The following is a 24,487-nucleotide window of genomic DNA, read 5'->3' as shown; positions in this document are numbered from 1 at the left end:
ATTTTCAATTGTTCAGACAATCAATAACATGAGCAAACAATGCCACCTGTATAATCAGGTAAATGATAACCATTAAATGTAATATGAATGTGTCAAAAGAATACAAAAAAACAATTGTAGAACACAGACAACCTTTATAAAATTAGTAAGAATCATCACAATGCTGAGCAGTCAAACTTCCCATAATACTTTGAGAAATATGACTGTCTGTGCACTGCATTAAACGACATGTTCCTGTTTGATCATCAAACAACTTCATCACCCTTCAAAATTACACAAACACTCACATTCACCAGTTTGAAAAAGCTTTTCTTCTTCCTAGATTGTCATTAGTATGCATTCTCATGAAGTCAGTAAATAAGTGGGCATTTACACATATTCTTTAAGATGCCATATAAAAAATACAACATATTTGTTGTACAGTGCATTGCACTCAGCTTACGTTTTTAATGACACATACCAACCCAACCTCTGCTGACAAACTAAATGGATGTGTGTTTCTTGATTCGTAAATTCAGTCTGACATGTGGTTGAAAGCCATAGATTATTCTTGTCCTTAGTCTTCTTGAAAACAGCAACATAAGTGGGCCAATCTCTGTCCAAGGCTCACTGAGCTGGACCTCTCTCAGGACAACTTACCATGGCTCCCCAGGCATTCAGTTTGTGGTATGGGATGGGCTAGGTGCAGGTCAGGTGCTGCCGCTTCAGTTATGACATGTAAGTACTGGAGATCCACTAATGCAGTACACCAAGTTGCAGTGTAGAACACTTTAAATGTAACATACTGTGGCAGATGTCATTTTCAGAAACAACATCATTACCCAAACATTTTTCACTGGAGTATCTACAGTGCAGAATAAAAGGTGAGCCTTAAAAACAACAGGCTGAGACTGACATCTAAGGTGGCACCAACCTGTGATGCACAACATCCTTTATTTAAGACAGACATGTGATACAAGATAATATACACAAAGTACAGAAAAAGTACAGAGGGATGTTCATGGAGGAAGGCAACAGAAAAAGTGCATGATCGCCCCCTACAGTGTATATCATAAATCAACTTCATGAAACAAGCTCTCATTTCACACAGAAGAAAACTAACTAACTAAACCCTGAAGATACTTACCACTCAGAAATAAACTATAGACTGACATCTTTCCTAACTTAATTATGTTCAGGTATATTGACACATCATATTGGAACCAGTGTGTGGGTTATCAGAGGCCTCTGTGTCTCCCTGCAGATGCTTACCTGGCCCATCGAAGGGTAACAGTTTGGAGGGCAGAGGGTCCTTGGAGCTCAGGGGGATGAGGTATAGGTCTTTGATGCGGCGGTTGTTGTTGGCGACCACTCCAAAGCGCTTCCTGCTACTGAAATAAGAGAAGAGAGAGACATAGGCCACCTCCTCCTCCTCTGTGGCTGGATGGAACCGGATCAGACACAGCTCCTGGGGACAGGGCAAACCCAAAGAGAGAGGTATGACCTTAGGGTCCTCAACCAGGAAGTAGGTTGTTTATAAATATCTCATGGTGAACAGCTTTACCTTGGACAGTGACGTTTTTAGTTTCCCCACATAGTCCCACACGGTGCTGGGGGAGATTCGGCCTCCGATGTGGATGGTGTCAGGTAGATCCTGTACAGGATTAACAATGTCACCTTTGTGTTGAACTCTGATGACATTATTACCACACCTATTCACAACCAGATGAAACAAGTAATACATGTATTCTGGTCAAAATTGAGTTCAAGTTTCACTATGATTAAAATATAACAGCTGGCATGTTGTCAGTCTCTGAGTTATTATATAGTTATTATTAGTTCTACGATGTGTTTTTTCTTAGCTCACGTAAAAAAACCTACCCTTGACCTAAGTTTTTTTCAAACAAATGAATAACCAACCTCTTTCAGGTGCTCAAAGGTTCCTGAGACCAGGTACGCTTTAGTGACAAACTTAGCCACGGTGTGCATGTTGACGAATCCTTTCCACATCATCTCCTGACTATGGAGGAAGATGGCGGTCTCACCCTCTGGGGGAGGCTCTGACGAGGCAGCTTTTTGCATGACAGGCCTGGGGATGGAGGGTGGAGGAGCCGGGGGCATGGGGAGGGGCCCCTTGGGCACCACCTCCATCACTACAACCGGAGCGGGCTCTGCTGGGATAGGTCTTGAATAGGACTCTGTTGGAATGGGTCTTGAATAGGTATCTGTTGAGATTGGTGCCACCATGGAGGTGTCTGGAGCTGAGTGGGTGACCGTCACTCCAGAGCTGTGTCTTGCCATGCGGGGATCTCTGCGGGTGATGCTGACAGAGGAGACGGCTGGTACAGTGACAGGGGCTGGGGTCTGGGGTGGAGGCAACATGATGCTTGCGTCTTCATGGTAGGGCAGGGGCTCAGGGACTGGTGCCTCACTGCCGGGATAATTGACCGGGGCACCTTCACATGAGGAGGACCTGGGCAAGCGTCTCACCTCTTGCCTCACCTCGGGCTTCTTGGAGAGTTTGGCCTTCTTGGCTGCTGGTTCATCATCTGCAGACTTCTGGCCTGGAAGAGAGGAGACAGAGGCTGCTTAAACCTTCAAATCCACTAAGTGAAGCATGGAGTAATAGGAATTAAGATATTTCCTCAGATCTTTGAGGGACATATGCCACCGTTTCTTACATACCATCAAAACACTTCACCCTCTCATTCTTTTCATGCATTATTACCTGTACAGATTTTGCAGTTGAGGTCAAAGAGATGGGCCCTGTGTTCGGCCGTGGTGTCCCGCATCATGCTGAAGATATCTGGCAGGGCACTGCCACTCTTCACCCCAGCCTGAACTGAGCCAGAGAAGGGAGTGGAGCCAGCTTCATATTGTTCCTGAACACATTGGAAAAGGAGACCAGAGAGACAGTCAAATCTACAAAATGACCTTCAATGGATTCTCAAAATAGCACATAACCCATAGCCAAATCTGATGAGTGCCTGAATACCAAAATTATTCTCAACAACCATTTGTTGCATGGCAATAAAGTTCTGATACATGAATCATTAGATCAACTGTAAAACAATAGCTACATTCATGCACAGTGGGTGTGATTTGAGTGATGCAAGGGTGTGGGGCAGATGACAATGAGCTTCAGTAGGACAAAGGGACAGTTTAAAGAAGGATAGGACAGGTTGACAAGATAATTCAACTGTAAAACCACAATATATTACCCAAATGTTAGCCACCCAGCATAGCATGTTTTCAGTTTTACGCAGGGAAAATAAAGATGAAAGACAAAACCACCACTTACTGCAGCAGATGCCATGTGAGGAGATGGGGAGGTGCCAGAGATACATACATCCCCATCAGACATTGGAGGAGCATCCTCCATGTCCACATCAGGGGGGCCAGCATCCTGCCTATGGCTCGATTTGGACTGCCCTGTCTGGGATCTAGCGCTGGGAGCCTATGGGATACAACATAGGTCATCAACTTAGTGTCTGTAGCAAATATATGGGAATATAAGGCTAATGATATGGTCTCTTTAGTAGTGATATTTAGTTGCACAATCAATGAAATTCCAAGTATTGCTCTGTTCATAGAATTATTGGTTTCCATTATCATGTTCTCTTACCTCAGTAGTGTCAGGCTTCCTCCACTCTGAGATCTCTTTGGAGAGCAGCTCATCTGCACTCAGCCTCACCAACCTGAAGGGGCTGACCTCTCCCCAGACCACCCTGTAGAAAAGGCCCTGAGACAAGCACAACACACTGTCATTCACATAATTCTAGGTCTGGTAGGCTGCGCATCTGGGTTGGAGTGAGCATAACTTCCAATATTCAGCAGATTAATTTAAATCAAATTCATGTTGTAAGTGAATTTACCCACATAAAAACAACGCATTACTATAATATAGAAAGACAGTTTGTCATTAAAATGTACATGGCTTTCCAACATTCAGCATATTTGGTTTAGCATACACAACTTATCACTTGACTAGTCTCTTCTGCAGACCCAAAAGAGCCCAAGTCAGTGTTTCTGTGGACTGACCTTGTTTTTGGGGTCCTTCAGGTTGAACATGAGGCCCCTGTACTTGTTCTTGTACTTGCTGTCCGTGCACAAGCAGAGGTTGAACATCTCTTTCTCAATGTTGACAGCCAGTTTTCCCACCTCGTTCTCAGACATATTCAAATCATCACTGTCACTCACCCTGGTGGGACAATGAGATTACAACTCACATTTAGAGCTAAAAAATAAATAAATAAAGATTTCAGGCAAATCCATTTCCCATTGGCCTACAACAGTCTTATTCTTTTAGAAATATAAACATTCAGATGAATGACCTTAGGTAGCATGAAGTTCACAAAACAATACAAACTATTCTCTCCAATAAACTTATGGGGTACACACCTCTTGTATAGGATGTCTGTGAGCGAGCGGCGGATGTTCTGTCTCATCTGGTTGTTTGGCGGAGCCGTCGGGCACATCATGGAAGGTGCTAAAGTGGCTGGCTCAGGGCGTCGGGAGGAGGGGGCTGGTGAAGACGGGATTCTGGAGGGACTGCGGCCTAAGGAGTCTCTCTGCTGGGGCTGGGCCTGCTTCTTAGGGATGGTAAAGCTGGACTTGCCGACCCTCAGGGCCCCTGTGACATGATGTCGTGGGGTGTCTAGAGAGCCAGGGGCAGAAGGGGTCAGGACAGCAGGGGGTGGTGGTGGTTTCTTGGATTTAGTTGTTTTGCTAGGAGTGGGATATGGTTGTTTCTTTGGTGCCTTAGCACTGCTGACTGGAGTTGCTGGTTTATTGCGTCTGGTGTATAGCTTTAATACTTTGGGGCCAGGAGACTTCTTTCCTCCTTTGAGCGGTGCTGTGGAAGCAGGAGACTTCTTCTCAGGAGGGGTTGGTTCCTTCTCACTCTGGTCCTCTTCACTCTCCTTTTCAGGAGCTGCGGAGGATAAAACAACTTCTTTTAAACTTAAGTACAAACAGTATGTGAACCATCATAAACATAATGTCAAGTAAATAGAATTCAGAATTTAGGACATGTATGAATATTCAATGTGATCTTGGGGTGGTATAAGATATCCCCACTTAGATTCACTTAATGACCGACTGTCAGACAGCATCTGACCAGAATGCATACAAAAAACACTAAACATTGGTGATTTGAAGACAGGACCTCCTCTCTTTGTTGGATGTAGAAATAAATACCTTGACATTAGAAACAAAATAAACCTGGTTAAATACATATTTCCACACACTGAAAAAGCCAACAATATGCACACATACAACAATGGGTTGAATAAATATAAACAGAAAGTTAGAACTTAGAAATCTCCATTATTCTCTGGCAAAAATGTATCGCCATCATGTTGGCGTTGCAATTTCAATTCTACAATTTCAATCCTGGGTACAGAGATTTCTCCACAAAACTAAAATTCTATTGGTTTCTCCCTTTGTTTGGTCTTTGAAGATCCCACCAGTTGACTCACTCTATCAAGTGGCCCGAAAGAAAAAAACTGTTTCCCAAAAGTTCAACTGAACTTGGAACTTACCATGTCAAGGAAGATAATGCCTGAACATTATATATCTTCATACTAACCACCTACAATTGGATATGTTCACCACTGAAAGTAGAGCTGTGAAGCTAGCAAACAAAACAGTAGAGCTGTGAAGCTAGCACACAAAACAGTGTAGTGATGTCCTAACACCATCTACCTTCAGGGGTACACACATTTAATGAGAATTCAACAAAGACTAAATATGTATTGTCAAGGAATATTACCAACCTCAACAATTCACTAAAAACTATTTAAGATCAATGCAACATCTTCAACAGACATGGGTTGTGCATACTAGCACAGATTACATTTGTATGACCATCTATATTAGTTTTTAGCTTTGTTAAAGCACATGAAGCTTTTCTGCCATGTCTGTGTTGCTCATTACCAAAGTATGAGAATTTGGGATGTACATGCAAAACGGCAATACCAGAGTGCCATCAAGAGAACATGTTACTGCCATCACCAGCTACACAATTGCTCTGTGATACAAAGAGAGACAATTTTAAGTCGACTGATTTGTACCAAAAAATATAGATCTCGTTGTCAAACAATCAAAATGTCATAATCAGAACTTGTATGTCTGCAAAATAAGATATTACAGATCAGAAGATATAGACATGCGAGCAGGTTGAGTGAATCACATATGACATCCATGTAGGTCGAGAGTAACAGACAGCTGGTATTATGGTGGATAAGATGACTCCTGAGAGCATGAACTGCAAAATACCTTGCGACTGCCCTCACACTCCAAAAAATCCACAACCTGTAATATCTGCCTTCTTAAGTAACCTGGATAAAGCTAGGAACCAAAGCAGAGTTCCTCATAGTGAAAAATATACTCAATTGTCCCTAAATATATCTTTCATATATTTTCATATCAGTAAATCAGAAGTGTGGCATAACTTTTAGGTGACAGTCTGCCTCCCTACTCTTTATGTAGTTTATGACGACTGTGGTCTTCCACTCTTCTTGTGCAGTCATTCTAATACTTCTGTGCTTCTGTGTCTTCAGCTGGTCTTGTCTCAGCAGAAGAAGCTATAGATTTCCTGTCCCAGCTGTTCCCCAGTCTGTCCGCTTCAGACTTGCACTTCCTCCTGGCATGGTGTAGATCTGTAGCACATGCTGTCAGAGCAACTGGCCAGGACATCCCCAGTAATCCAAGACCTCTCCCATAATCAATCAAGGCATCCAAAATCTGTCTTAACACCTTTTATTTTATTGCCAGTGTCGCAGAGGGAGTTTGGATGCATGACATTCAATATGAATAATGCAAACTATTTTAAAACCCAGCACGTTATTTACAAAACTAATAGTGAATACTTCCTTGGCTGCGCTGAAGAAACTTAAGGCTTAATTAAATCAGCAGTGAGCTGTATTTCTGTATAGTCCACTGTATAAATCCAGGGATGAAAAAAATCACAGACCTACCTGCTGGAGAGAAGAGGGAGGGACTGCCTTCAGATGGACAGCAAGAGGAGCACATGGAGATACTCATATGCACCACATGGGTGCCAACACACAAACAGCATACAGTAACCTAGGATTTATATGAATCTACAAAAGTAATCCCCAACCATTGTTTTGTTCATGGTTCCTGATTTTCTTTTTAACAATAGAGTTTTCAAAAGAAATCCTAAAATACTTACCTTTGTATCCATTCATTGCAATGTGTACTTACCCACTCTGCATACCTGACTAAGTAACCATGCCCTGGCAACATAACACAGAATACATTCGGGGACCCATTGTCATTACAATTTTCCCCACAGATATGGGTCATTCAGCTAAGCCATTACGTCACCATGATAACAACAACATTTATAATGGGCAAACAGCGTGGTTTTTCAAAGAACCAGTAATAGATCAATGCATATCATACATTCAACTGGCTCACTTGACAACCCCTATAGTGTGAGAAGATAAACCGTTAAGAGTGGATTATTAAGACCTTCAAAGAGATACATACACGTTTTGTTTAACACTGTTGGTGGTGCTATGGGTGTAGTCTTTTCTGGCGTTACTGCATTGTAATTATGGTCGCTGGACCAGGACGACATGGCGGGTGGCGGTGGATGCTCTTCGTGTGACTCTTCATCACCATCCTCATCGGCCTCACCGTCAGACTCTTCCTCCTCTGTGGACTTCTTGCTGGTCTTCCTCCCAGTGGTGGAATTCTTCTGGATGGACAGACAGACATTCACTCAAATCAGTAACGTGCACAGGAAGGGTTTCATAGCAAAATATTGAAAGTTATGGTGTTATGTATGTAATTGATGGCAACTTTGCACACTCTTGGCATTCTCTCAACCGGCTTCATAAGGTAGTCACCTGGAATGCATTTCAGTTAACAGGTGTGCCTTGTAAAAATTGAATTTGTGGAATTTCTTTCCTTCTTTATGCGTTTCAGCCAATCAGTTGTGTGTGAAAAGGTTGGGTTGGTATTCAGAAGACAACCAAGTCCATATTATGGCAAGATCAGCTCAAATAAGCAAAGATAAATGACAGTCCATCATTACTTTAAGACATGAAGGCCTTAGTCGCAAAAACCATCAAGCGCTATGATGAAACTGGCACTTATGAGGGCCGCCACAGGAAAGGAAGACCTAGAGTTATCTCTGCTGCAGATGATGAAGTTAAAGTTACCAGCCTCAGAAATTGCAGCCCCAAAAAATGTTTCACAATTAACAGAAACATGTCAACCGATCATGATTTTTCAACGCCGATACCGATTATTGGAGGACAAAAAAAAACGATACCGCATAATCGGCCGATTTTTACAAATGTATTTGCTATAATGACAATTACAACAATACTGAATGAACACTTATTTTAACTTAATATAATACATCAATAAAATCAATTTAGCCTCAAATAAATAATGAAACATGTTCAATTTGGTTTACATAATGCAAAAACAAAGTGTTGGAGAAGAAAGTAAAAGTGCAATATGTGCCATGCAAGAAAGCTAACGTTTGAGTTCCTTGCTCAGACTATTTCTCTCTATACCATTTGTATTTCATTAACCTTTGACTATTGATGTTCTTATAGGCACTTTAGTATTGCCAGTGTAACAGTATAGCTTCCGTCCCTCCCCTCGCTCCTACCTGGGCTCGAACCAGGAACACAACGACAACAGCCACCCTTGAAGCAGCGTTACCCATCGTTCCACAAAAGCCGCAGCCCTTGGAGAGCAAGGGGAACAACCACTCCAAGTCTCAGAGCGAGTGACGTTTGAAACGCTATTAGCGCGGACCCCGCTAACAAGCTAGCCATTTCACATTGGTTACACGAGCCTAATCTCGGGAGTTGATAGGCTTGAAGTCATAAACAGCTGCTGGCAAACGCACAAAAGTGCTGTTTGAATGAATGCTTACGAGACTGCTGCTGCCTACCATCGCTCAGTCAGACTGCTCTATCAAATCATAGACTTAGTTATAACATGATAACACACAGAAATACGAGCCGTAGGTCATTAATATGGTAGAATCCGGAAACTATCATCTAGAAAACAAGATGTTTATTCTTTCAGTGAAATACGGAACCGTTCCGTATTTTATCTAACGGGTGGCATCCATAAGTCTAAATATTCCTGTTACATTGCACAACCTTCAATGTTATGTCATAATTACGTAAAATTCTGGCAAATTAGGCGGCCCAAACTGTTGCATATACACGGACTCTGCGTGCAATGAACGCAAGCGAAGTGACACAATTTCACCTGGTTAATATTGACTGCTAACCTGGATTTATTTTAGCTAAATATGCATATTAAAAAATATATACTTCTGTGTATTGATTTTAAGAAAGGCATTGATGTTTATGGTTAGGTACACATTGGAGCAATGATACGAACCGCATCGATTATATGCAACGGCGAACACGCTAGATAAACTAGTAATATCATCAACCATGTGTAGTTAACTAGTGATTATGATTGATTGATTGTTTTTATAAGATAAGTTTAATGATAGCTAGTAACTTACCTTCGCTTACTGCATTCGCGTAACAGGCAGGCTCCTCGTGGAGTTCAATGGTTAGAGCGTTGGACTAGTTAACTGTAAGATTGAATCCCCTGAGCTGACAAGGTAAAAATCTGTCGTTCTGCCCCTGAACGAGGCAGTTAACCCAACGTTCCTTGGCCGTCATTGAATATAAGAATGTGTTCTTAACTGACTTGCCTAGTTAAATAAAGATTAAATAAAGGTGTAAAAAAAGAAGAAGAAAAAGACCAAATCAGTGTCCAAAAAAAAAACGATTTGCGATTGTTGTGAAAACTTGAAATCGTCCCTAATTAATCGGCCATTCCGATTAATCGGTCGACCTCTAATGTCAACATCAACTGTTCAGAGGAGACTGCATGAATACGGTCTTCGTGGTCAAATTTCTGCAAATAAATCACTACTAAAGGACACCAATAAGAAGAAGAGATGTGCTTGGGCCAAAAAACACAAGCAATGGACATTAATTAGACTGATGAGTCCAAAGTTTAGATTTTTGGTTCTAACCGTCGTGTCTTTGTGAGACGCAGAGTAGGTGAACCGATGATCTCCGCATGTGTGATGGGGCTTTGCTGGTGACACTGTCTGATTTATTTAGAATTCAAGGCACACTTAACCAGCATGGCTACCACAGCATTTTGCAGCGATATGACACCCCATCTGGTTTGTGCTTAGTGGGACTATCATTCATTTTTCAACAGGACAATCACCCAAAACACACCTCCAGTCTGTGTAAGGGCTATTTGACCAAGAAGGAGAGTGATGGAATGCTGCATCAGATGACCTGGCCTCCACAATCACTCAACCTCAACCCAATTGACATGGTTTGGGATGAGTTGGACTGCAGAATGAAGGAAAAACAGCCAACAAGTGCCCAGCATATGTGGGAACTCCTTCAAGACTGTTGGAAAAGCATATCAGGTGACTACCTCATGAAGCTGGTTGAGAAAATGCCAAGCGTGTGCAAAGCTGTCACGGCATCAGTTTATATTTGAAGAATCTCACATATAAAATACGCTTGTTTGGTTACTACATGATACCATGTGTTATTTCACAGTTTTGATGTCTTAATTATTATTCTACAATGTAGAAAACAGTAAAAAATAAAGAAAAACCCTTGAATGAATAGGTGTCCAAACTTTTGACTGGTACTGTATATACAACTGTAAACTGCTGCCAATTCATTATGTTGGGGAAAAAAGAACAATTTAGTAAATCATATGACAGTTGTCTGTATTTTATTAGACACAGCTAAATAAATGAAATAGCTATTGAATAACAATCAAATGACGGCAAATATATTTCTCCTGTCTCTCCTCCACAAGATGTTCCTCAGACCAGAATTGTGTTCTGTAGTTCCTACTGAATTTTTTTATTTTACCTTTATTTAACTAGGCAAGTCAGTTAATTAAGAACAAATTCTTATTTTCAATTACGGCCTAGGAACGGTGGGTTAACTGCCTGTTCAGGGGCAGAATGACAGATTGTACCTTGTCAGCTCGGGGGTTTGAACTTGCAACCTTCCGGTTACTAGTCCAACACTAACCACTAGGCTACGCTGCCACCCCTGATGCAATCAATCACCAACCTTATGTTTGCTACCAATGACTCAGAAAAAATAACAATCTAGCAAGTAACCAATAAACATTATTTCAGGTCACTGTAATTACTCAGATATTTCTGAAAAAAAGTTGTATAACCAGCTGGTAATGAGATATTCACACTCAATTTCACACTCAAAATTGGCGTACCTTTTTGGCTTGATTTAGAGAACGTATTTCAAAACATTGGAATGTATGAGGCCTATGCTTAATTTGGGCTCCACACAATATATTACTAACCAGTTTCAGTAGGTAAAAATGTAAACATCTTCAGTATCTTATGAACCCCATGTTTACCTTGGGCGTTGCCCTGGTACCAGGTGTTTTCTTCTGTCCCTTGGCCTTGTCTTGGTCTTTCTGCTTAGGTTCATCTTTCTGCTTGGGCTCGGAGATGGACTTGGCTGCCATGGCTGCGGCGGCGTGTCTCAGGATACACTCACTGCCGCAGTAAACAGAGTCCTTCAGGGCGTTCTTCTCACAGCCTGGCCCGATACATTTGGGCAGATTAGACTCCTCTGCCGCCTGTTGAAAGTCAAACAGGTCACACAGGTGCACAGTGCAACACGGTTGTTCCAAATACAGGCTGTCCTGATACAACTGAAAAAGAAAACCTACTTTCACTACAAACAAATCTCAGAGTTTGATATGTTGCCATTGTTTACACATTGAGTGCTTTTATTCAATTATTAGTAATAAAATAGAAAACTTCAATCAAGTATTCACACCCATCCCTAATGTGGAGCTCTCAGATGCCTTTCAGAAAGCTATTATTGGCATGACACACTTGAACAGTTTTTTGTTGGGTTCATCCACTGGAGCTATGAGAAAAGTAATAGAAAACCTACTGCCTGAAAAATCTTGATCTTCTTTTTTCCACTGGGGTTTGTTGTTTTCTCTATTCTCCCTTTAATACCCAAGTCATCACCACCCTTCTCATCTGCACCAGCAGCAGCTGTAGGTGAGGAAGCTGCCACAGAGGGGCTTTGCTCGGCCTTGCGGGCTCCAGGGACAGCTGCTTTGAGTTTGCCATTGGGCTTGGCTGTCTGGCTCTTCTTGGTGGTACAGTTGGGGCAGACGTAGTCCTCCCCATTCCTCTCCATCAGACGTCCACGAGCCTCAGTGATGCCCACACAGTCTCCATGGAACCACTCCTCACAGCGGTCGCAGCAGATCATGAACCTGGGTGCACACAGAGCACTTAGCAGAGCATAGAGACTACTATACAAACAGCAGCAATGGGAGGGTTACATATTGTGATATTTTATTTTTATAAATTATTTTTGACAATTCATATCACATTGTTTTGACAATGTCGCTATAATTTTGCACTAGTTGGCTGAACCTGCACCAAAACTCCAGTATTTCTATAATTTTGCACTAGTTGGCTGTACCTGCACCAAAACTCCAGTATTTCTATAATTTTGCACTAGTTGGCTGTACCTGCACCAAAACTCCAGTATTTTACCTTCACAGCTTGTTCTCCATCTTTTAAAAAGGGAGCCAATTTGTTTTGAGCACATTTATTTTCCTGACTGATCAAAATGTGTTTCTCGTGGCTTTCTCTCTGGTCCAGCGACCATGTGGTGAGCAATATGAAACATTGAATCGCAGTAAAATACCAGTATCGAATCGCAATACATATAGAATCGTGAGAATCGCAATAGATATCCTATTGGCTGCAAAGTATCGTGATAATAGTTCACAAGTCAAGGACATCACTCAGGTTAACTAATCACTAACTATTCATCCCCTTGTAGGTGGGAAATGGGAGGCTATTTTGATCACAATCTGTAATCCATGAAGGATCAGACAAAGCATTTGTAAGTACTAGAGGCATCAGATTTCCAATTGAAATGCAAAATAACATCCAAATGTTTACCTTTTGTTGTGTTTCTGTCGACAGATGCAGTACAATGCATTAGGGTCATATCCTTCAGCGTCGCCCGAGTCACTGGATGATGAGGATGACGGGTATTCATCATCATCCTCATTATCTTCCTCTTTGTGGGTTTTTGCCCCTCTGGACTTGGTGTCTCTCTTGTTTGGGTTGGTGCCCCTACTTGCCACCTTGGCAGGACTGCTGGACCTGGAGGCATGCCTCCCACTGGTCTCCACGGGCTTTCCCTCGCTCTCCTCTTTTTCATTTTCCTCCTTCTCGTCGTCCTCCTCTTCTTTTTCTGACACTTCTTTCTTCACAGAGTCCTGCTCTGGCTGCGGCTGCACTATATCCTCCTCCTCTTTCTTTTCAGGGATGATTGTCTTCTTGTCCTCCTCCTTCTCCTCCTGGGGCTGGGGCTCTTTGGGTGCATCTCCACTACCCTTCTCTTCATTGTCAGAGCTTCCATCGTCACTGACCGAGCCACCTCTGCAGCTGCCACGGCCTTTAGCCTTCCGAGTTGTCCTCTTCCTGCCCGTCTTTCTCACTGGTGAATCTGGTTTACCCTCCACAGACTTGGCCTCTGTGTTGCCGTCAAAGCTGGCCTCAGAGGCAGTCTCCGCATCTGTATGGGTCTGGGAGGGAGGGTCCCCACCCTCTACGCTGCCAGGTGCACTTCTCCTCCCCACTGTACGCACTCTCTTGGTGGTGAGCAGGAACTCCTCCAACTTGTCAGTGCGTTTGGCCTGCCTCCCGCTGCGGCGCACAGGCCCTATTTGGCCATCCTGGCTCTCAGCAGTCGTGTCTCCTGGCATTTCTCTCTTGGCTATGGTGGTCCGGCGGAATCCCCAGGTCTTCTTGAACTCGCTTGTTGTCTTAGCAGATTGCTCCGTCTCCTCTAGCTTTTCCTCAGTAGCATTGTCACCGTGCTCTTGGTCTTCTTTATCTACTCTGTCCTTCTGGACCTTATCGTCCTCTGGGATAGCTGTTGATGGTATAGACACATTAAGGGCCACAAATAATGTGTATACGTGAAGTAGCAGATTTTGCCAATCAAAAGACTGATTTACTAAGCTAATCTTGAAAGCATATATAGGAATAGTGAAATCCATTGTGATTCTAGTACTCCTGACCCTACACACTAATCAACACCTTACAACGAGTAATTACAGAGAATCCAGCAGTGCAGTGCCCATTATTAAAGTTAGACAAACAAGATGCCCCCCTCATTGACAAGGGAAAGGAAGCTAGTCCAAGGTACCTTGAGAGCTGCTATCCATAGGGTCCTGGCTCTGCTCTGGCTCGAGAGCTAGATAGAGCTCAGGGCTCACATTCTCCTCCATAGATGATGGAGTCACTCACTACTTTCAAACAGAACGTCTACAGTTAAGAGAAGAGCACAAGAGACGAGCTTGAGATAGCTACTCTGCAACTCCATTTAACTGAAGAGTGTGGTTGTTTTGGGGAGGGTGGGTGGAGCAGCACTTTGTCAATGTTCAACTACTTTCTTCATATCAACAGAACCCTTTTCCCAAAATTATCCGAATTTCTTTTTGTCAGCCATTGCTGTCGTCTTTTCATACCATCAATTTTCCTCCTTTCCACAAAATGGCTACAGCAGGTTGGCTGCTGTAGTTATAATGATAACTCTACCCGTAGCTGAACAGTGAATTTATCCCTTTTAGCCTAGATCTTGTTACACCACAACCATGGTAAAATTACAAAACAGCAGTAGAATAATTTTTGATTAAACAAAGTTATGAGTATTTTAAAACCCCTCCTACAGAACAATATTTGTACATCTTCAGATAAAACAGTTTACCTCTTAAAATATTTGATATTGAAAATGATATTGGAAAGACAGAAGATATGAGCAAATTCTTCCATATTGTCAAATTCGTACAATTAAGCAATAAGGCCCGAGGAGGTGTGGTATGTGGCCAAGGGCCGTTCTTACGCACGACGCATTGCAGATTGCCTGGATACAGCCCTTAGCCGTGGTATATTTGCCCTATATCACAAACCACAGACGTGCTTTATTGCTATTAGAAACTGGTTATCAATGTAATTAGAGCAGTAAAAATAAATGTTTTGTCATACCCATGGTATATGTTCTGTTACAAACTGGGTGGATCGAGCCCAGAATGCTGATTGGCTGACAGCCGTGGTATATCAGACCATATACCAAGACATTTATTTTTACAGCTCTAATTACATTGGTAACCAGTTTCTCATAAAAATAAGGCACCTTGGGGGTTTGTGATATATGGCAAATATACCACGGCTAAGGGCTGTGTCCAGGCAATCCGTGTTGCGTTGTGCCTAACAGCCCTTAGCCATGGTATATGGGCCATATACCACACCTCAGGCATTATTGCTTAAATATACCACAGCTGTCAGCAAATCAGCATTCAGGGCTCGAACCACCCAGTTCATAAAATCTATATAGAACACCACTACTGGGACAAGCCTAGTCTGTTGAAATTGTAAATATACACGATTCCTATGGTTTGCAAAAGAAATGGAACCACCACAAATCAAACAAATGAGTGCATGGCATCCGTTCTTTGACAGAATAAAACACGAGCCTACCTGCTGCTCTGTAGTGATAGGGCACTGATAAAGTGCTTCTCTGATGAGAAAAATGCTCCTTTTCCACTCACAGCAGGTTCTGATCAGTACTCATCACAGGTCTGGAACTGGGATCTTGGACCTGTAGATAAGTCAGAAAACATCCGTTAAGCATTTGAGGGTATGGAAATTGCAACAGTATACAGCCTTGACAGGCATAATGCAGCACAACAGGTTGGCACCCATCCAACTCCTAACTTTTTTTCAATGTGTGGGACACTTTCAGGGACTTCAGGTCATACAACGTCACGGATTCCAAATTCAAGACACTGCTGAAACAGAGGTTGTTCTCCGACATGAGACCCACTTCCTTTAGTGTCATGATAACACACATTAGCAACAATAATTCACTTCATCTAGACCTATTGAAATAAAAGGTTGCAACATAATAGAATAGTGACTACTGCCAAAAAGGTTCAGTGTGTAGGGTACAGACAAATATTTTTCGTAATAAAGACACACCGGTAGATAATCATTCAGCCCCACCTAATTTAATTCAGATGTCCCAATCACAACTGATGACTAAACAAACCTAAATCCCACTTTGTAGTTATCATTATCAAAACACAACAAATAGGCTGACATGTTATAAACAATGCTCCCTCCCAAACAGTTGGAACTGAAAATAGATAATTAAACCTGGACAGGTAGCATTTAGATGATAATGTATTTTTAAAGCATCCCTCTCTGTAGCATGATAAACAATAGCCCTTAGCAAAAGTGCCAAACCACAGATTACTCAATAAAATATTCATAATAGTACAAGTAATTTAAGTTAAAATATTTTAACTATTTGATCAACAAAGACATTTGAAGAAAAGGGAATATATTCTCCACAATCAAAGCACCTTGTTAAACTTGCAAAATAAGGTTCAGATCAGTCTGGCCTGAACATTCCACTGACAATACCATAAGCATGAGGACCTCCAAATCATTTCCACCTCAAACATGTCTGAGAAACAGGTGTAGAACAAATAGAACCAACCATGTTGAAATTGTATATTTACACATTCGAAGCATGGACACTATCCTACAACAATGATGTGAGTGACTCAAATTAATCATCAAGACCTATCATGGTCCAAACACAGCAACATAGTAGTGAAGAGGACATGATAGGGATGGCGATATGGCCTAAAAAAAATCTGATCTGGATTATTTTTTATATATATTTTTTACCTAAGGATGATTTACAATATACAGTGCATTCGGAATGTATTCAGACCTCTTGACTTCTTCCACATTTTGATACGTTACAGCCTTATTCTAAAATTGATTAAATTGTTGTTTTTCCTCATCAATCTACACATAATTACCATAATGACATAGCACAAAACAGGTTTTTCGATTTATTTTGCAAATATATAAAACTGAAATATCACATTTAGATAAGTATTCAGACCCTTTACTCAGTACTTTGTTGAAGCACCTCGATTACAGCCTCGAGTCTTCTTTGGCAGCGATTACAGCCTCGAGTCTTCTTTGGTATGATGCTATAAGCTTGGCACTAGAGGTCGGCCGATTAATTAGGGGCGATATCAAATTTTCATAACAATCGGTAATCTGCATTTTTGGATGCCGATTACATTGCATTCCACGAGGAAACGGCCTGGCATGCTGACCACCTGTTACGCGAGTGCAGCAAGGAGCCAAGGTAAGTTCCTAGCTAGCATTAAACGTATCTTATAAAAAAAACAATCAATCTTCACATAATCACTAGTTAACTACACATGGTTGATGATTTTACTAGGTTAACTAGCTTGTCCTGCATTGTATATAATCAACGCGGTGCCTGTTAATTTATCATCAAATCACAGACTACTTCGCCAAACGGGGGATGATTTAACAAATGCACATTCACAAAAAAAGCACAATCGTTGCACGAATGTACCTAACCATAAACATCAATGTCTTTCTTAAAATCAATACACAGAAGTGTATTTTTTTTTCGACTGCATATTTAGTTAAAATAAATTAATGTTAGCAGGCAATATTAACTAGGGAAATTGTGTCACTTCTCTTGCGTTCATTGCACGCAGAGTCAGGGTATATGCAACAGTTTGGGCCGCCTGGCTCGTTGCAAACAAATTTGCCAGAATTTTCCATAATTATGACATAACATTGAAGGTTGTGCAATGTAACAGCAATATTTAGACCTAGGGTTGCCACCCGTTCGGTATTTCACTGAAAGAATAAACGCTTTGTTTTCGAAATTATATTTCCGGATTTTACCATATTAATGACCTAAGGCTCATATTTCTGTGTTTATTATATTATAATTAAGTATATGATTTGATAGAGCAGTCTGACTGAGCAGTGGTAGGCGGAAGCAGGGTCATAAGTATTCATTCAAACATTACAGCGTTTGCCAGCAGTACTTAGCAATGCTTGATTCACAGCGCTGTTTATGACTTCAAGCCTATCAACTCCTAAGAGGCTGGCAATACTAAAGTGACTATTAGAACATCCGATAGTCAAAGTTATATGAAATACTAATGGCATAGAGAGAAATAGTCAATGCATCATAATTCCTATAATAACTACAACCTAAAACTTCTTAACTGGAAATAGTGAAGAACTAGGAATATTGAACCACCAGCTTTCATATGTTCTCATGTTCTGAGCAAGGAAATTAAACGTTAGCTTTTTCAAATGGCACATATTGCACTTTCTTCCCCAACACTGTGTTTTTGACATATTTAAAGCAAATTGAGGATGTTTCATTATTTAGAGACTAAATAGATTTTATTTATGTATTATATTAAGTTAAAATAAAAGTGTTAATTCAGTATTGTTGTAATTGTCATTATTACAATAATACATAAAAATCATCCGATTAATCGGTATCGGCTTTTTTTGGTCCTCCAATAAATTGGTATCGGCGTTGAAAAATCGTAATCGGTCGACCTCTACTCGGCACACCTGTATTTGGGGAGTTTCTCCCATTTTTCTCTGCAAATCCCCTCAAACTCTGTCATGTTGGATGGGGAGTGTCGTTGCACAGCTATTTTCAGGTGACTCCAGAGATATTCGATAGGGTTCAAGTCCAGGCTCCGGCTGGCCACTCAAGGACATTCATAGACTTGTCCCAAAGCCACTCCTGCGTTGTCTTGGCTGTGTGTTTAGGGTAGTTGTTCAGGTGGAAGGTGAACCTTCGACCCAGTCTGAGGTCCTGAGCGCTCTGGAGTATTTTCATCAAGGATCTCTCAGTACTTTGCTCTGTTCATCTTTCCCTTGATCCTAACTAATCTGCAAGTCCCTGCCGCTGAAAAACAGCCCCACAGCATGATGCTGCCAACATCATGCTTCACCGTAGGGATGGTGCCAAGATCATGCTTCACCGTAGGGATGGTGCCAGGTTTTCTCCAGGCGTGACTCTTGGCATTCAAGCCAAAGAGTTCAATCTTGGTTTCATCAGACCAGAGAATCTTGTTTCTCATGGTCTGAGTCCTTTGTTTTGGCAAACTCCAAGTGGGCTGTCATGTGCCTTTTATCGAGGAGTGGCTTCTGCCTGGCCACTCTGACATAAAGGCCTGATTGGTGGAGTGCTGCAGAGATGGTTGTCCTTCTGGAAGGTTCTCCCATCTCCACAGAGGAACTCTGGAGCGAGTGACCATGAGGTTCTTGGTCACCTCCCTGACCAAGGCCCTTTCCCCCTGATTGCACAGTTTGGCCAGGCAGCCAGCTCTATTTAGAGTTTTCGTGGTTCCAAACTCCTTCCATTTGAGAATGATGGAGGCCACTGTGTTCTTGGGGACCTTCAACACAGCAGAAACGTTTTGGTTTGTGCCTCGGCACAATCCTGTCTCGGAGCTCTACGGACAATTCCTTTTTGCTCAGACATGCACTGTCAACTGTGGGACCTTATATAGACAGGTGTGTGCAATATCAAAACATGTCCGATCAATTGAATTTTACAACAGGTGGACTCCAATCAAGTTGTAGAAACATCTCAAAGATGATCAAACAGGATGCACCAGAACTCAATTTCAAGTCTCATAGCAAAGGATCTGAATACTTACGTAAATAAAGGTACCTGTTTCTTATTTATTTTCAAAACATTTCTTAAAATAACTTTTCGCTCTTTTCATTATTTGGGTAATTGATAATTGAATCCATTTTGATAATGGATAATTTAATCTATTTTAGAAAAAGGTTGTAATGTAATAAAATGTGGAAAACGTCAAGTCGGTCTATGAAAATGCCCTTTTTGTTATACATTTTGCCAGAATCATGCACATCCTCTAATAATGAACAACTTCTTGTAGCAGGCATTATAGAAAATTAACACAGGTCTCAGACAAATCCATCAAGCACAAGCCCGCATGCTAGTGAGTAGCCAAGATAACTTTATATTTCAAGTCTAGCCTACTTGGATCTATTTGCTTGCTAACAAAGTGGTACAGTTGAACTGTGATTAATAGACCCTCTAGAATGTTCACTTTATTTAGATATTGAAATCAAGTGGCCTACCTGGATAAGATGCTTATTTCTCAGAATGGAAATTAGTTACCAATCCCTTATATAAACGCGTATTTTAATGCTCATTGCACAATTAGAAAACACAGACTAGACTGCTGACGTTTACAATGCTGCTAGCGGTATGTGGTAAAGCCGGGAGCGACATAAACAGGGCATTAATTTTCCACAATCATGTTCATTGATACTCTCGTTTTAGTAGGGTCTGCTCTACTCTACATTTTGAGAGTCGAGACATAAAAAGGGTATCGTTAGAAAGGTTATGTTGTCGTCTGCTACAGTAAAAAAAAAAATCTATCTAAGCGTTTCAGTATCCATATCACCGATTCTGTAGGACCAAACGTCAAATAGCGAGTTTAAATTGCTTGTCAGAGAATAAATTACATTTCGTCTTGCGAGTAGGCTGGGGGAGGGGCTTGGTGTCTGAGTGGGAAGTTGTGAAGGAGACGGAACACTCATAAAAACTGAAAATATGACAAAACCTAGTCTCGATTCTAGCGATATAGCGCGATGTTCCAACTGCCTGTAACATAAATTATAATTAATAGTTGGATATATCGCCAAGCCCTAGGGCACGACAATGGCTCTTCCCCCTCAGGAGGTTTAAAAGTTTCAGCATTGGCCCCTCTGATCCTCAAAAAGTTGTACAGCTGCACTATTGAGAGCATCTTGACTGGCTGCATCACTGCTTGGTATGGCAACTGCTCGTCATCTGACCGTAAGGTGCTAAAGAGGGCAGTCGTACGGCCCAGTACATCACGGTGGTCGAACTCACTGCCATCCAGGACCTCTATACCAAGTGTTGTCAGAGGAAGGCCCACAAAATTGTCAAAGACTCCAGCCACCCAAGTCATACTGTTCTGTCGGCTACTGCACGGCAACCGGTACCGAACCCTTTGGGACCAAAAGGCTCCTGAACAGCTTCTAACCTCAAGCCACTAAATAGTTAAACCAAATAGCCACCCGGACTAACTATTTTTCATTCTATATCCACACACTCACACATTTGTCAGTTACACCCTGTTGCCTAGTCACTTTTACCTGTATGTACATATCTACCTCATTGTCCTCATGTCTATAGCCAAGTTATCGTTAATCATTGTGCATTTATTCCTCATGTTAATATTTATTATTACTACTATTGTATTCTGCATTGTTGGGAAGGGCCGTAAGCATTTCACTGTTAGTCTACAGCTGTTAACGAAGCATGTGACAACTACAATTTGATAATATCTCAATGAGAAAGGTCATTGGTGATGGGGGATATACAAATGCAGCAAGAAAAGAGAGACAAGACCATTTCTGCAGTTTTTGGGGTGTGCCTGGGATTCAAGTCAGTCATATTTATCTCTGAATTGGTGCATTAATTGACAGAACATCTGCATCATAATAATACAACTTAACTGGGTTGTAAAAACATTAAACTGTCACTAAATAAACACTTCAGACCAACAACTTGACATCAAAATGACATTGGCACAGCTCTGGGAATGGCTTTGGCTGAATAGAAGTTGCCTAATACACAAAGTTGTAAAATGTGCACCCCATTGTATGTTTCAATGACTGACAAACACACATGCAGTGAAACATTGACATTTACTTTCACATGTTAAGATTCAATATCCCATTTACATTGGTCTGATTATTCTCAAATGCATTTCTCATCCCTGATTTACTGTTGGGGAGGGTACACCACTGAATATAAATGGTTATTGTATGCCAAAAGACCATATTGATGGTATTAATGGGCAAATGCAACACAAAGTAACCACATTTCTACAACTCAGCAATAGATGAAGCACTTGCCAAAAGATACAGACCCTACCGTTACACTCGGGGGCAAAAAAAAACGTACCTGAATGCAGGGATGGGATATGTCACTGTACTCCAAATTTTACCTTAATCCACACTTCTCCATCGAGAACATTGAAATACTGCTAGATGTCTGGGAAAACTGCCCTTTTCGGTGTACAATTGCATTTATTCTATTGCCATTTATTCTGTTATCAATAAAATGTACATGTTAACAGTATATTCTGATTACAATTACATTTTAATTACATGCAATATATTAGCTTCCAAAATGTATGTAGGTATATATAGCGGCCTTCATAAAACATTCTGATTGAATGGCTTGTCCTGCACTTTGTAAAAACCCAGAGTGCATATTGGAAAGATATATTGGTTCCTTGCTAAACATAGCAATGTGTATGAAAAGGGACTCGGCCCACAAAATAGGTGAAGTGAATTGGCAAGAGTTGAGTCCCCATTCAAAGGCAGAATGGTAGGCCTATTGACATGTATTCCCCTCCTTTAAAACATAGTAATTAAGTAAATAGCCTCACCCACAAAATGCAAAGGAATTTGAAATGTCTGCATTTGAATTTACAGCAATTCAACGGAAGAAAAAAAATACTAGCAAGAGAACCACGATGCTGGGATGAGAGGGGTGCACCACGGATTGTTCCCCGATCATGGTCACGACACACGTGAGAAAACCACTCCTAGAGACCCATCCCAATTGGCATGTTGGGGGAAGGGGTGGTCACTGCAACATTGTTAGCGAGTTACAATGTTATTCTAAACTAAATCGTGGGTAAGTGACAGTGATCGCATACTAATGCCTGACGTTACTTTGCTAGCTAGATAGCTCTCAGTCCAGGCCTAACAGAACACTGCGAACCATCTAAGCTAGATATTGACAACCGTTGTAGAAACGCATCACATGCTCGATTTTGTCTTTTGGACCATACAAATTATAATCCCGACAGTCATACTCGGGTGGCTGGCAAAGAAGTATCTGAATGACACGGAAGAAACAATCATTGCCACGAACCGCTTATCGTGGTACCGTTAACGTAGCAGTAGATCGCAAATGCAAGGCGTCTGCGTCCACTGAGAAATCCGACACGGTCGTTAGCTAGATAACAATGATATTTATGTTGGGTGGCTAAATATAAGCCACAACTAGCCAAGTACTTGATGTTTTGCAAATGTACTAGAAAAAAGTACTGAAGTAGAAGCTCGAGAAGGATCACACACCCACCACTTTAATGTAGTAAACTATGTAGCGATCCCCATGCAGTGACCTCAACATGAATTCATTCCACCAGACAACATGCGTTAATGCACACATAGATAGGGACTCGTTTAAAGACAAATAATGTTAGTTTACGAATATACAATTAGCGTGATGTATTACCCGCAAATTACGTTACAAATCGCGGAACGTTAGCTAGGCCACCACCACGCTTCGACTAGCTAGCTAGCTTGCTGCTTACAACTAGCAAGATACTTTAAAATATAAACAGCATTCAAACGTATCTAGTAATTGACAAAGAATGCCACACAAGTATAGTTTGGGTATATAATACGTTGCAATTCGACCCACTTGTAAACATTGACGATATTTTACGTTCTTGCACAGTCTCCGTTTAGTCCTCCATTTTCATTTCGTGTTGGTTGGCTGGCAATGCAGAATGGCGCTGACTGATTGTCAGCTAGAGGAGAGCTATTTTGCTCAGTTGTTACTACAGCGCTAATTCAGGCCAGGGGTGGAAAGCCAGATTCTGATGCCAAAACAAACCCCCATGGAAACCAGGGCATTGTCATTCAATCTACAATAGAATAATATAGATTATGCGATCACTGTGTTGGTCAATTGCACACAAGGTCCAACCGAAATATTGCTTCCGATTTTAAACCGGGGAGCTGTTAAACTCAAGGGCACAACGCCAGGGTATGGCATCTAGGATTTGATGCCATTGCAGCTCACTTCCCGTTAGATTTTTCTAGGCGCACTTGTGCTCCAAATCAAAATTCGAGGTCACACAGTACAACAATGAAGCCATGCTGCTACCTATCTGACGGGAAGTGAGCTGCAAACTAAACACATACTTTGCCCGCTTTGAGGACAATACAGTGACATTTGGCCTGCTACCAAGGACTGTGGGCTCTCCTCCGTGGCCAACGTGAGTGAGACATTTAAACACGTTAACCCTCTCAAGGCTGCCGGCCGAGACGCATCCCTAGTGCGTCCTCAGGGCATGCGCAGACCAGCTGGCTGGTGTGTTTACAGACATACTCAATCTCTCCCTATCGCAGTCTGCTGTCCCTACATGCTACAAGATGGCCACCATTGATCCTGTACCCAAGAATGCAAAGGTAACTGAACTTAATGACTATCGCCCATAGCACTCACCTGTCATCATAAAGTACTTTGAGAGATTAGTCAAGGATCATATCACCTCCATCTTACCTGTCACCCTAGACCCACTTTAATGCAATCGCCATCACACTGCCCTAACCTATCTGGACAAGAGGAATACCTATGTAAGAATGCTGTTCATTGACTGTAGCTCAGCATTCAAC

At 41.6% G+C, this 24,487-nt stretch overlaps 1 protein-coding gene across 5 annotated transcripts in view; it reads right to left on the bottom strand.

The window, feature by feature from the left end:
- Positions 1 to 23,719, bottom strand: part of LOC118388388 (death-inducer obliterator 1-like) — a 28,476-nt gene extending 4,757 nt beyond the window's left edge. For 2 of the 5 annotated variants that reach the window (XM_035777420.2, XM_052526693.1), the window contains exons 1-15: positions 23,508 to 23,718; positions 15,599 to 15,719; positions 14,268 to 14,386; positions 13,010 to 13,991; positions 11,976 to 12,309; positions 11,428 to 11,652; positions 7,498 to 7,708; positions 4,381 to 4,912; positions 4,021 to 4,180; positions 3,605 to 3,721; positions 3,281 to 3,436; positions 2,708 to 2,861; positions 1,900 to 2,543; positions 1,544 to 1,633; positions 1,252 to 1,447 (exon numbers count right to left, since the gene is read on the bottom strand). In XM_035777420.2, the coding sequence (XP_035633313.2) occupies positions 1,252 to 1,447; positions 1,544 to 1,633; positions 1,900 to 2,543; positions 2,708 to 2,861; positions 3,281 to 3,436; positions 3,605 to 3,721; positions 4,021 to 4,180; positions 4,381 to 4,912; positions 7,498 to 7,708; positions 11,428 to 11,652; positions 11,976 to 12,309; positions 13,010 to 13,991; positions 14,268 to 14,349 (3,883 nt within the window). In that variant the 5' untranslated portion in view covers positions 14,350 to 14,386; positions 15,599 to 15,719; positions 23,508 to 23,718. Of the gene's footprint in view, positions 1 to 1,251; positions 1,448 to 1,543; positions 1,634 to 1,899; positions 2,544 to 2,707; positions 2,862 to 3,280; positions 3,437 to 3,604; positions 3,722 to 4,020; positions 4,181 to 4,380; positions 4,913 to 7,497; positions 7,709 to 11,427; positions 11,653 to 11,975; positions 12,310 to 13,009; positions 13,992 to 14,267; positions 14,387 to 15,598; positions 15,720 to 20,110; positions 20,213 to 23,507 lie in introns of those variants that run through there. The other 3 variants (XM_052526694.1, XM_035777421.2, XM_035777423.2) reach the window with 3 other exon arrangements.
- Between the last annotated feature and the right edge of the window lie 768 nt (positions 23,720 to 24,487).

This window comes from Oncorhynchus keta, chromosome 10, assembly GCF_023373465.1.
Source record: "Oncorhynchus keta strain PuntledgeMale-10-30-2019 chromosome 10, Oket_V2, whole genome shotgun sequence".
Lineage (NCBI taxonomy): Eukaryota > Metazoa > Chordata > Actinopteri > Salmoniformes > Salmonidae > Oncorhynchus > Oncorhynchus keta.
The sequence above is the reverse complement of the archived record's forward strand: the minus strand, read 5'-3'. Positions and strand labels throughout refer to the sequence as shown.